Source organism: Austrofundulus limnaeus, unplaced genomic scaffold (assembly GCF_001266775.1).
Source record: "Austrofundulus limnaeus strain Quisiro unplaced genomic scaffold, Austrofundulus_limnaeus-1.0 Scaffold98, whole genome shotgun sequence".
Taxonomy (NCBI): Eukaryota; Metazoa; Chordata; class Actinopteri; order Cyprinodontiformes; family Rivulidae; genus Austrofundulus; species Austrofundulus limnaeus.
The window spans coordinates 1,315,789-1,329,162 of NW_013952500.1; the positions used below are offsets into that span (position 1 = coordinate 1,315,789).

Genomic DNA, 13,374 nt, shown 5'->3' on the forward strand with positions numbered 1-13,374 from the left:
GTTTTTTATTTTACATTATCATTATATAAAAACATGTTTTCAAGCAAATAAAATGGCATACAGTATCATTAATTAGTTTCACTTAATCAGATAAAGGTGAGTTATTAAAAAAAAGTCAGAGTGGACATTAAATTACCTCTTAAAACGAAATAAACCGGACACAGACGTAAGTATTCAGTTTAAAACAGTTTTCTCTTTGCAAAGAGTGAGAAGTTTCTGAGGACGCTTAAAGACAGGTCTCAGCAGAAAGTTCTGACCTTGGTTGGGAAAAGTTGTACAATTTATTACAAGAAGAGCACAGAGAGAAACATCTTGACCAATCACAGGGTTGTTTCTTATCTGTTAGTGCAGCTCAAAGCTGCAGGGATAAAAATTATGGCAGCAAGAAAGACATTTAATACAGTTGATTAATAAAATAGGGTCAAATATTTAAAAAATGGTAAAGTTTAAAAATATCTATCAGTCCCCACCCATGACTTCTGTTGTGAGTTGATGCTGTATAAACAAACAACTGAACTGGATTATCTGGGATGGTCTTTTTGAACCAGATTAACTGTAAAAGCTAATCACTTGTAGAGGTATATCCAAAGATCATTATAAAGTTGGTTTTGCTGACAGACCAATGAACACGAATGTGTTCTAGAGTTGAGAAAATGTGTAAATGTAGGTTTTTGCTCCAAAACTTTTCTTTTCTTAAGGTTAAAAGGAAGAAAACAATTTAGCTTCTTCACTTTTATAATATCAATGAAATCAGTCTTTTATGAATGTAATTTCAGTGCCTATTTAACATCACATTTATAATACTCTCGGCAACCCCAGTATTACGACTTACTGTTCTTGTGACAGTACCTGATCTTATGTAAACAAAGATGTTTTAATTGTTAATTTCCAGGTATTACAAATTGATCCAGAAGCAACAGATGATGAACTGAAGAAAAGATTTCGAGCAGTAAGAAAAAATATCTAACTAGTAAGTTATTCATGTTTTTATTAACTTGTATTTTAATAAACCTTTTTTTTTACTTTCCAGCTGTCTATTTTAGTCCATCCAGACAAAAATCAAGATGACCCTGAAAGAGCACAGAAAGCCTTTGAAGGTAAACTCATGTTTTAATGTGCATCTTCAGATTTTCAAAAGTAAGCATTAAATATTTGCAAGATGGTCACACTGAAATCCTGTTTAATTTCAGCTTTTGACGGAGCTGCGATTGTTACTTGTTTCCCTGCATCGTCACAATTTATAATTTTTATTTTTTAGTTGTGGACAAAGCTTACAAACTTCTGCTGGAACCAGAGCAGAAGAAGAGAGCTGTAGATGTCATCCAGGCGGGAAAGGAATACGTGGAGCATATGGTTAGTGTGCTGCAGCTTTCGTTGTATGTGGAAATCTCAACATCATATCAGTTTAACTTCCCTGGTTGTGGTAATATTCTGTTGGTAACAGGTAAAGCAGAAAAAGAAACAACTGAAGAAGGATGGGAAGTCACAGGATGTGGAGGAGGATGATCCAGAAGTAGTGAGTTGGTGTTTAAATGTAATAAACAGCCAAATCCGCGTCAAATCATTTTAATGTGATCCTTAACATTTGTTAAAAACAAGTGTTTGTTAAAAATTCAGTCAAGATTGTTGATGCTTATTTTTAATCAGCTTAAATGTTTCTCCTGCAGTTTAAACAAGCTGTGTATAAACAGACCATGAAGCTGTTTGCAGAACTTGAAATCAAGAGGAAGGAAAGGGAAGCAAAAGATATGCATGAAAGGTAGATAACCATGTAATTACAACCCAGTTGTTGCCCAAAATTCAATATTTAAATTTTTTTATTAAGAATATCATGAATTTCTTACTTAAAACTAGAAAAAGGGCGAGAGAGGAGGAGATTGAAGCTGCAGAAAAGGCAAAGCGGGACAGAGAATGGCAGAAAAACTTTGAGGTGAGATCTTCCTTGAGTGCTTTTTCCTTTTTATATAACATTGTGCTACCCCACATTATTTCATTAAATACTTATTATGCTGCAGGAATCAAGAGATGGGCGTGTGGATAGTTGGAGGACCTTTCAGTCCAAAGGCAAAACCAAGGAGAAAAAGAGCAGGTCCTTCCTTAAACCCCCCAAAGTTAAGATGGAGCAGAGAGAATGATGCCGTAAAACTGTCGATTTAAATAAAAATTCATTATGTGTTTATCCTCACCTGGTTTGTAGTCAGATGTGTTAGTCAGGATACGTGTATGACAAGTTACTTTTCCTGAAAAAAAAAAAACATAGTTTTGTACTTCATTTTCTAATGTACATATTTGTGGTTTGGAGCCAGCGGCGTTACCTTTCCTGTCAGAAAAGGGTGACGCATCTTTCACTGTTGTAACTGAGAAATGTATGGTCTTTTTTTTTGGTAATAAAGCTTGGTCTTAATGAGCCTTTTTTTCTGTAATCTACAGAGCCGAGTGTAAAATTAATTTTGCAGGCATTTAAAAGATGTGGCATGAATCTTTTTCTGGATTTAATTTGGAGTCCAACAACAAAAAGTGGAGAAAACACCAGTTTTCATCTTGTTTAATAAATGGTTGTTCCGACTGCATGAATGCAAGCTTCGTATTTCATGTACCAACATTAATTTAGCATATCAAACGTATTTAAAGAAAAAACACCAAACTGTATTTACCATTTCTATTGTCTGTTAATAAAGTTGTTTGACTGGCTTTGGCCTCTGCTGTGGATTACAAGCACCTCAAATCAAACTCTGAACCATTAATCTTTAATAAACTGCTTTATTGAACAAAGTGCATTCAGACAATCAGATTTCTCAAGTACAAAAATAGACAATGGAAGCAAAAAGAATAAAGCAGTCATTTCATCGCTCACGTTACAAAATGATAATCACTCGTTCTTTAGATCAGATCGCTCTTTAAGTCTTAGTGAGAAAATCTCAAGTGTTTAATAGTCCCTTCATGTTGCACATCACATAACTTTGCACGGATCTCCTCCACCTGCAGCGGGAGCCGAGATGCCGGGCGATCCAGCAGTGCCTCCCATCAGCCCGTCCAGACTGAGACCCTGAAAGGCACCGAAGAACGACTCATCCTTGGCTGGTGCTGGTTTCCTGGCTGCAGTTGTTTGCTGCGGGTAACACAAAAAAGGGATTGTGAGATATTGACCAAAAAAATGAATAAAAATTGCTTGTTTTATCTTCACTAACCCGTGGAAGGCAGTGGTGGCTCCTGAAGTGGGTTTTTCTCACAGTCCTTTCTGCATTCTTCTTGGCTAGAATGGCTTGTTGACGTTTCCTTTTGGCAAACAGCACAGAACATTAGGCATGGCACATGGGCAACCCGCTTATTCATGTGACTAACAGCCTTATCCACATTAATCCAAGCCTGTCTGTCCTAAAGTCAGGAACTGGTAACTTTAAATAGTCTAAAAAGCTTAAAATCCTAAACATTTAATGGGACTTTTACACTGCTGATAAAAACTGATCATAAAATGAAGACTTGTGAAAACGTCTGTACCTTTCCCTCTTCAGTTCATCCTGATACACTCGGAGCCAGGAGTCTGGGACTTTCTGGTTGTTGCAGGGAAGGCTTCTCCTCCTACTGATGCTCTTCCTGCGAGTGAGGCTGCATCTGCGGACCGAGTGGCTCCTCTTGGTGGTTTTCGTGCCGGACACGCAGCTGGTGAACTGCTTCAGCGGTGCGCCCAGCGACATGAGGGATTCCATCTCCAGAATGCTTTGAATGCGTTGAAAGTTTACTGGATGAACTTTGCCTTGCTTTATAACAGAGTCAGCATGTGGATTTTACCCAGCAGCAGTGTTGACTCGCAGCTTTGTGTTGGAGAAAAAGATTTTTGTGTCTCAAATCTGAGAAAAAAATACAATCACAGCAAATATCAGTAACTGTTATGAGTAATTCACCGTTTGTTTTTTTTAGGAAACAAGACTGACCTGTGAGGTAGATCTTTGACACAACCTGCTTCTTCTGTAAAAGCTGCGTCCGCTCGGCGTGTCCTCCCAGCCTTTCTGATTGTTAAAACGTCTCTCTGGCTGCACTTATGAGGATTCGACTGATGACCTTGCTGGTCTTCAAATAGGATTATCTGAAGACGTATAAGACGTTTAGCTCATTAACAAAGAGATCTGGAATGGTACATGACCTGTGTGTTAACAATCAGCTGGTGCAATCTATGATTTAACTTTAATGACTACAGTCCAAAAATCCTGTTTTATCAAACATTCTCGTCTCATTTTTACTTCGACTTTTGTTTTGGTTGAATTAATGGTACTCAAATGAAACTATTTGGCAAGTAAGTGTAGACGGAAATCAGACAGATGGGAGCGTGGAAAGACACTTCGATGACGCAGAGAGGATTTCTGTTTCCCCCCAAAGAACCTGTTCATTGACTGGAGGCGACAGATGAATGACTCGTTGAGACTCGTTCACAAAAACAGCTCGGATTAATCCAAACCTGCACAAATCTTATCTAAGGTATCGATATGATTGTTAGCTGTAAAAACTACCAGACTAAACTTCAACGTGGATAAGCCAAACAACATTTTAGCTCACAAATCAGTTCCTAGTTATCTGTGGTTCCACTAAACCCAACCGTCCAGGTTCGGTTATATTTAGCACAAAGCTGAGTATTTAGCGAAGTTCTAATCTTGTCTGAGATATAAACAGTACAGCAGGGGTCTCGGCAGCTACACTGACCCACGGTAACGTGTAGCTTAAAGCACGAGGACGGTGAGTGAGGATAATAAAAGCAACAGTAAAACCGGAACATTACCAACAGATGGGAAAGCTTGTGTGACGGTGCATCTGGACACCTGTCGCAGCAGATCGTCCACATTTCTCCGTCTCTGGGAGACACAGACAGCTGAGCTTCGTGTTGGAAGGGGAAAAAAATAGAAATTAGTTGCCAAGCACAGAATAAGCAAATGTCTCCAACATCAAATGGGTTAAAGGCGAAATCAAACCTGGGTAAAATTATAAAATTGAGAAATAATTCAGGTTCCTTAAACCACAGTTAAATGAACCAGGGTTTTTTTAAGACTGAAGAATTACTCGTCACTTTTTAACTCATTTGAAAAATTCTGGTAAGATGTGGCCTGGGAGACAGCAGGACACCACCAATTATTTACAAGTGGTCCACAACGCTTCTGAAAGCAGCATTAACCTTTGGCAAAAAGGACTTTAATTCTACACAATAATACATATATACAGTTTTATATGCTTTCACTTCTTACAAAAAAGTCACAAACAGGAAGGAACTGGGACCTATGACCTATTGGAACTCAAAATAAATACCACCAAGAGCAGCAGTGTGCTTGTAGACTTCCGTCAAACGTGGAAAAAGGCAGTTTGTGTTTACACGTATGAGAATAATCCCACAACTAATGCTCAACCGAACCAACTGGCAAAATCAAAAACGAGTCACCCATCCCGTCCCTACACACAATCACACTTATAAAAAAAACATTCAGACAAACAGATCTCTGGATACGTTAGGCTACAGGAGCCTGGTGAGCGGAGTGTCCGTCGCTGTCGTCTCACTAGCGAGGAGAAGCCACCAACGGGGTCAAGTTTCATGGAGGGCAAATTCTTTTTGGGACATAAAATTTTAAAAAAAGAAATGCAACGCAAGCGCTCACTAAGCAACATAAACGTTGAGACATGTCAATGCTGGAGATACTTGGGAGTTTCCAGGGAATATTTCTTGATAAATCTCCAAAATATAAAGTATGAATGTGAGAACTTGCTCTGAATATACAGATCTAACCCCCCCTTTTTTTACCCTTTTCTTGTACTTCAGAACTAGAAGAGGTTTCAGCTCCAAAATCGAGTTGTATCTGATGACTGTAGAACTGTTCGTTTCCTTAGAGAGGTCTTATTTTCTTTGACGGAAGAGAGGAAGATGTTCACGAGTCAAAAGGAAGACAGGAGCTGCATAGACGGCTACTTGGGGTAAAAACAATCCATTGAATGTTTTCTTTTCTCAGTCTGGCTTTCAGCGTTGACAGCTAGAAAAGATTTTTGAGTCTTTTCCCATCTTTAAATGGGTGTTTTGGTCTCTCTGGTGCAAAAACATGCCTCGTGTGACTGCAGAGATGAACGTGAGGTTGACGGGGGCGGAGGAACGGGAAGTTAAGAAGTCCATGCTTTAATGACAAATAACAAAAAAATAATAAATCTCTTTAAGTCCAAGTTCATTTAATAGCTCAGTTGCTCCAGAAGCAAAGAACTCGATCTCTCCCGTGGTTCAGTTTTTAACGTTTGCGGGTCACCGGCTGATGTCCCGGTTTCCCTCCCAGTTCTTGCAGCCCGCGGCGTCGCTCACTCCCAGGTTCTCGAAAAAAGGGTGTTTGAGGGAGTCGGCCAGGGTCAACCTCTTCGAGGGCTCGTATTCCAACATGCTTTCAATAAGATCAAATAACTGGTGGTGATCTTCTGCCTCTGACAGCAGGTACCGCTGGTGGAAAGAAACAGGACAAAAAGAGACGGGCGTCAATACAAGACTAAAACTTGACTCTATTAAAACTCATTTCCTCTCACTCACCCGTAACGGTTTGCAGTTTTCTCGGACATATTTTCCTGATGAAGAGCTCTCATCCCAATCCAGACGGCCACGATAGAAATACTTCTGCTTCCTGTTTTTTTTTGTTTGTTTGTTTGTTTTTGAGAAGAGAGTAGTGTTTAAGCATGTAGTAAATGTTTAGATGCAAATGTCTGCCTGATGTACTTTAACTGTGTACATGCCTGGTTTTACGAATCATCCTGGAGGGAACTGGACCCAGGATTCTCTCCATCATAGCCAAATGCTCCCTGTTGTCATGAGTCTAAAACACATAAGGCAACATGATGGGGTGAAATATAAAGTGTGTCATTTAAAGTTCAGCTGCAACATCGTCATAAAGACAAACAACATGGCTAAAGAAAAAAACTGAAATCCTTTTGACTGCAGGAATATTAAACACCATCTAGATCTGGCTGTGTGCACTACATATACCACTGACATTTAAAATACAAGCACAACATAAATATTAAAGGGCCTGTGACATGCCTATCCATCAAATACAAAAAGTCAAAGAAAACCCATTTTTATATAAGAAACCTGGCATAAAACGTGATTTTACCCATTTTGTCACATAAATGGCATATTTTCTTTTGAACTTGGCTCAGTTAAAGTGCAACAGGAAGTGACATCAAAGGGGAACTTTTTAAGAAAGAGAACTCTCTGGTCTTTGTTTATTGAAACAATATTATTTGAACTCTGACTCATCTTCATTTCTCTCTGATAGTGACTCAAAATAATCTAAAGAAACAGATTCTTCTCTACAGTCTGTGTCATTAGCTATTTTATCAATGCTTTGTTCCATGCAGGCATTCCCCTTTGACATCATTTCCTGTTACTTCACATGCAAATATCTCAACATCTCAGCAGTGGGAAATTATTTTTGCGATAAGCTAATAATGTTATCTCTCCAATAATGCCTTTATATTTATTTTAAAAATTTCATGTCACAGGCACTTTAATGCTCAGTTTACATTTGTGCAGTTGTTACAACAAGCAGGAGTAAGCAGAGTTGTTGTGTACCTGAAACAAGGTGAAACCTAAGTAGTACTCAAACAGGATACAGCCGATACTCCAGACATCACACGGGTGACTCCAGCCCAGTTCTAAAGAAAAAGGAAATCAGTATTTGGAAATACCAGCTCTGCACAGCTCATCTGTTTATTAGAATTTTATTTTCCTGAATTTCTAAAAGTAAAAACACAAACATCTGCAACACTTGTAGCCCCCTCACCTAATATGACCTCGGGGGCACGGTAGTGCCTCGTGGACACAATGGTGCTGTGGTGCTCATGGTCGAAAGTGGCGCTGCCAAAGTCCACCACTCGCACTGAGGTGCTCTTAACAGTTCGCTCTTCTCTTTTCTACAAGACAGGAAAAACTTATGAAATTTAAAATTACTTTCTTATATTTATTATATGTTAAAATGTAACCAACACGTGCAAAAGAATAAAACTTTCCTTTATCTTCTTTCTTTTTTGTTTTGTTTTTTACTTTATGAGACCGATCATAAAAAAAATCCTATATCTGCAAAAAATGCTTTCAAATTTAAAAATGAATTTTAACAAAAATAAATAAAAATAAAAATAAAAAAAGTTAAAAATAGGGATCCTGATTAAAAATATTTTAAGACTATTTGTATCTCTTGAGGAAGGACTGGGACACACACAAAAAAACATCATTTAGAGTTTCCTACCTTTTCTACATTGTAGGTCATTGTGAAGTCTGAGTTGACAAACAGGATGTTTTCTGGCTTCAGGTCTGTGTGCGTCAACTTGTTATCATGAAGAACTGCAGAAAAAGAAAAGTCTTCAACACCACACGAACTTAAAACTAACTGAAAACTAAACAAGAACTCATAAACAAAATATTAATTACTCAGTGTTTATTTGAAACGTGTTTCTCGTTAAATAAAAAAAGACTTACATTTCACAGCGAGACAAACTTGATAGGCCATGTGCCTGACCTGACCGATCGAGTACGGCAGATAGTTGTTCTCCTTCAGGAAGTCGAAGGTGCTCAGAGCCAACAGCTCAAAAGAAATACACATATGACCGTGGTAGTCAAACCAGTCATACATCTGTACACACAAGCTGCAAGACAACATACGTCACGTTTTATTTTTATTATTTAAACATTTAAGGGGAGAAAATAGCACATCACTATTTACACTTCTGGCAAATTCATTCAAACAAATTACACTAGTTTGTTAGGTAATATTAAAGACAGATATTTTGTTTTCCTGTTATTATTATTATTATTATTATTATGCACATGGTTTCAGATAAATCAGCACATTTGTGTAAATATTACATTTACCTACTAAGGTCAGTACTCACTATTTGTTATCAGGATCTTTTTCATTTATCTTCTCTAGCACGTTAATCTCCAGCCGAGCTGCTTCTTTGTATTTCTCAACGTTCTTGATAATTTTCAGAGCTACATGGGCTCCTCCTCTGTAAAATAAAGCATAGGAAACATTGGAAACCAAATGACCACCATGAAAACCATCATTTAATTGTGCAACTAAGGTTTGTTCTATTTGAACTTATTAAAGTTGTTTTATTTGACTGTGTATTTAAAATGTAATGCAAATCCTGAATCTGACAGCTTACAATAAGATAGATGCTTGATAGATACTTTTATTGCAATTCTAATTGCAACCAATAGATGCATAGATGGTTTTTCTTGTTTAAATCCAGCACAAAGAATCAAGGCTGTTAGAAATAACATCCCCAAACGCTGAAAGATATTTTTTATTATTCTAATAAATACACACCTGCGATGGTCAATGCACCGCATCACCCTGCCAAAGGTGCCTTCCCCCAAAGTGCTGACAATCTCATCTGCAACACAACAAAAAGAGAGAAGGAAGAAACAGGGAAATGGGGAAAGATAGTACGAAAGCGTTAGTATGGACACTATCAAGAATACAGTATGCAAAAGTGTAGACAGGTGACTCTGAGCTAAAGCCCATGTCTTAAAAAAAAGCTGCCTATTCAACCTGGCAGGTACAGACATTGTGATTTTATGTAAAGTGTACATATGAATAAAAATAAAGTGGCACTTAATTTCTCTAATGACTAATATGGAGCTACAGAGAATCCTGACTGTTGTTTCACCCCTTAAAAAAATGCTAAACAAAGATAAAACCACTAAAACTTAGAAATACTTTAAAGTATTTGTACAACACATTTAAGTATCAGTAATGTAAATGAAATGTTTTCTAGCTTGGCTAATATAAATTAATATGTAAGTGAGGTGTGTTCGAGCTCGTCACTAAGATGACTCCCTAAAAACGTTGTAGCAAAAACAAACTAGCTTAAAATACAGATGTAAAAACTGTAACTGAGTTTTAAGCTAAAGCACGACAGAAACAAGCAGCTACAAATTGAATTCTACGATTAGAGGAATCAAATGAACCTGTGAAACACAACAGGCTCCACAGCTGAAAATCCTAAAACAAAAACAAGGATTTTATCTAACGCCGAAATTCAGCAACACTGTTGCAATCCACCCTGCTTCTTCAGCCAGAGCGAAGAGCATTCTAGCAAGGCTTCATCATCAACATCATCATCATCATCAGACACTCCCATGTCATGTAAATGCTCTATGATAATACTCATATGGAGAAGGGTTACGATAGAGTAGTGGCAGTGAGTACATCTCTCTTGCAGGACGTCCCCACTCCGACAGATCAGGTGCCCTTCCTCGTCGTCCCTCACACTCAGTGCCCGCGTCCGGCTGGCGCTCCGCTGTTTTCACACCCAAAACCGCCATCAGCAGGCCGAGAACACGACCGGAGGGCAACCGGTTGGGGTTCAGTGTCGGCCGCAGCCACAACGTCAGGCGGCACAGGCGGATGAGGAGGGAGGAGGGTGGAGTTGGCGGTAGTTGAAGTAGTTGTTGGTGGGTTTCGTGGTCATGGGGCGATTCACGCATGACACCACGTGAAGGAAATATACAACGATAGGGATATAGTGCAAGGGAACAAGTCAAAGATCACATCTTGTCCTATGCTTCTCTTCCCCCCTCTAATTTACAACCACAGCTGCTTACAAACAAGGAAGCAGCTGGCATTTCCATTCATCAAGGCAAAACAAAAAAAAAACTGTTCAAACAGTCATAAAACTAAAGCATAACTGTTCAGGTTGGTTTCAGAATAAACAAAATTTAAAAAATACAATATCTGGATCAAATCTGTTTTAATGCTACATCAGATTTAACCTCTTACATAATATTTATCAGGTGTGGCGAAATATACTCCACACAAAAACTCCAACAATAACCCCAATTCTTTAAAATGGCTCTAGCTTTTAACCATTTGTCTCAGTTCAACTAAAACCTAAATTTTGCATGGAGTTTGGGAGAACATTTTCACTTTGTAATTATTCCCAGTTGGCAAAATAAATTTATAATAAAAAATAATAATAAAAATCTTGCACAAAACATTCATGAGGTAATTTTTTTAGGACAAAAACTTTCGATGCTTTCAAAAAAATAGGAATTTCACCAGGGATTTGGGAAAAAAAGCTCAAATATAACTTGCTTTAAATATTGAAGGACTTCCAAACAAATGAAAATGTTCTGCCAAAAATGGTAGCCAATTTTAACCAAAAAAAAATTAAACCAAATGAATAAAAACACTGACAGGACAAAAACAAATCAAAAATGTACTACTTACCAAGTCCACGGGCTGTAAAAAAAAATGTGTTTACAAAGAAAGATAGAGACAGAAAGAGTTGAAAGAAACTAGAGGAGGAGAGAGAGGAGGATGAGGAGGAGGAGTTAAAGAACAATCGTGGACCTGGGTCTACTCACCGAGGAAGAAGGGCTATAGGACCTGGTTCTACGCCGCCTTCGTTTGTGCTTACGCCTGCTGCCTTTCCGCCGGTACGACTCGTCGCGTTCTCTCTCGCGGCCACGCCGGTAGTCGTACATGTTCGGGGAGAAGTCACGTGGGTAATAGCTTTCGGCTGCTCCATGTGGCTCCCTGTCCCGGTCTCGTTCTCGACTCTGATCCAGTCGTCTGTATCCCTCGTGGTACCTTCGATCGAACGGACGGTGTTCTGCCGAACGATTGTCATAGCTGCGGCTACACAAAAAAAAAAAAAAAAAACACGCAAAAGCAAATAATGTAGACGGGCAAAGATAAATCACAACCTTACATCACAACATCCAGTACCTCCTTGAGCGCAGGTAGCTTCCCTCCTGTCTGTGCCCTCGCCCCCGTCTGTCGCGCTCTCGGTCACTGCTGGAGGAGTGTGTGTGTGATCTTCTGTGCCGATGTCTTCGACCTCGGTCTCTGTAACGATCTTGGTAGCTGCTTCGGCTCTCTCTGTCTGAAGACGAGTACCGTCTATTGTGAGGCATCTGGTGACATGTTGGAAGGAAAAATAAAAAAATGATGGTTAGATGAAATCTTTTCAAACTTTTTTTGAAGACAAGCCTATAAATTATATATGTATATAACAAAAAAACAATAAAAAGTTAAGCTATTTCATGCTGATTTATTTATTTTTGACTAAGTTTGACAGCTGCTTATCAGCAAAAACACATAAACAAACCTAATATCTAGGTCAGTGGTTCTCAATCACTATCTATCTCTCAGGTTGTACATGTTTATTTGGTTAAACAACCCAGTTAAATTATTTAGCTGTGATTTTTAATCAGATGAGGCCTAGAAATGTTTTTTTCTTCCGGGGCACGGCAGGAAAAGCATTAGAAATGAGCTATCCAAAAGCAAATTATTACCCCGTAACCAAATGATACAAGTTCCATGGGGTGATAATTTGATAGACAAAGTTTGCAAAATTCTGTTTAACTTGAAAAGAAACGTTTGAAATTAGCAAATAATCCCACCGTGTGTCTGGATAAAGTAGTCAGCTCAGTGTTTAAATAATAATAATTGCTGTTGCAACGACACAGCGGGGAGATATAACCTCTTACACGATCAAATTTAAAGCCTAGCAATATTCTTACACATTTGATCAAACTGATGAGAACAAATCAACTATTATAATACCAAATAAGTTACTTTTTACATTTACTGTCTTCAACTTTCACTACGATTCTGCCTCGTTAGCGCTCGCTAAGTCCTTGCAAGTAGACTAATAAACATTACTGCTACCGTTCATAAAATTATTAATGCAATTAATTTAATTAGGCACAGTGACAAAGATCAGGAACTTCTTAAACCAACTTTGAAAACCGTACATTGATCACTGAGCGACGAAGCAGCGGTTAGCGTGCCGTGCTAGCAACTAGCTAATGTAAATAATTTGACCGCCATCTTAGCTACGTTCATCGGTTTCGCAGCGACTGCAGCTAGCGGACATGCTAATGGTAGCGACTGTAACATGGTCCCCGAAAACTCAAAAATTGATTTAAGTCACCGTTTTAGCAGCGAGGCCCGTACGTCTGTCCCATAGAAAATCCGTGGTGGCGTTTGGATTTCACCACTATCTTTTGTCGCCGGCCCAGTGTTCAACGGGCTCGTTGCTAGCAGGCTTTTTCTCAGTTCTGGTTCGAACTAGTGCGGCTGCAACGCCTCCCTGCGCTGAAACGGTTGTCCACCATTTTATGGCAGGTTGTTGTAGCATATAAATAAACCACACTTCTATTACTAATTACTTTTGAAAATATCATTATTGCTCATTCATGTCATATTAAAATATAAACTTAGTAAAATTTACTATTTAAATTTTAACTTGGTGCATTACAAAAAATATTTATTAAATCTAATCTATTCTAGTGAAAAACTGAAGGGCATCCTTCATACTGTAATCAACATAATTCAAAGATCACTTTTACCATTT

General features: G+C 38.4%; 2 protein-coding genes across 6 annotated transcripts in view; one reads left to right on the top strand and one right to left on the bottom strand.

Annotated features, from left to right (window-relative positions):
• Window positions 1–2,570, top strand: part of dnajc8 (DnaJ (Hsp40) homolog, subfamily C, member 8) — a 5,334-nt gene extending 2,764 nt beyond the window's left edge. For both annotated transcript variants that reach the window (XM_014013148.1, XM_014013149.1), the window contains 7 exons: window positions 893–949; window positions 1,031–1,097; window positions 1,259–1,353; window positions 1,445–1,516; window positions 1,668–1,759; window positions 1,855–1,930; window positions 2,016–2,570. In XM_014013148.1, coding sequence (XP_013868602.1) covers window positions 893–949; window positions 1,031–1,097; window positions 1,259–1,353; window positions 1,445–1,516; window positions 1,668–1,759; window positions 1,855–1,930; window positions 2,016–2,135 — 579 coding nt within the window. In that variant the 3' untranslated portion in view covers window positions 2,136–2,570. The remainder of the gene's footprint in view (window positions 1–892; window positions 950–1,030; window positions 1,098–1,258; window positions 1,354–1,444; window positions 1,517–1,667; window positions 1,760–1,854; window positions 1,931–2,015) is intronic.
• A 170-nt stretch (window positions 2,571–2,740) lies between these two features.
• Window positions 2,741–13,117, bottom strand: clk2a (CDC-like kinase 2a). Of its 4 annotated transcripts, none has more exons than XR_001310591.1 (18): window positions 12,952–13,117; window positions 11,742–11,929; window positions 11,378–11,651; window positions 10,221–10,311; window positions 9,336–9,402; window positions 8,896–9,012; window positions 8,483–8,649; window positions 8,253–8,347; window positions 7,791–7,920; window positions 7,580–7,662; window positions 6,742–6,821; window positions 6,542–6,632; window positions 5,780–6,454; window positions 4,772–4,861; window positions 3,933–4,084; window positions 3,499–3,848; window positions 3,189–3,276; window positions 2,741–3,109 (listed from the first exon to the last, which is right to left on the bottom strand). XR_001310591.1 is itself a non-coding variant. In XM_014013147.1 (13 exons), exons 2-13 carry the CDS (start codon window positions 11,927–11,929, stop codon window positions 6,266–6,268), a joined length of 1,572 nt encoding a protein of 523 aa, XP_013868601.1. In that variant the 5' UTR covers window positions 12,952–13,117; the 3' UTR covers window positions 5,157–6,265. The 4 variants fall into 4 exon arrangements, 1 of the variants encoding a protein (XP_013868601.1); XR_001310590.1 differs by having other exon boundaries at window positions 4,772–4,866; XR_001310592.1 differs by lacking the exons at window positions 10,221–10,311; window positions 11,742–11,929; window positions 12,952–13,117 and having other exon boundaries at window positions 4,772–4,866; window positions 11,378–11,463.
• Between the last annotated feature and the right edge of the window lie 257 nt (window positions 13,118–13,374).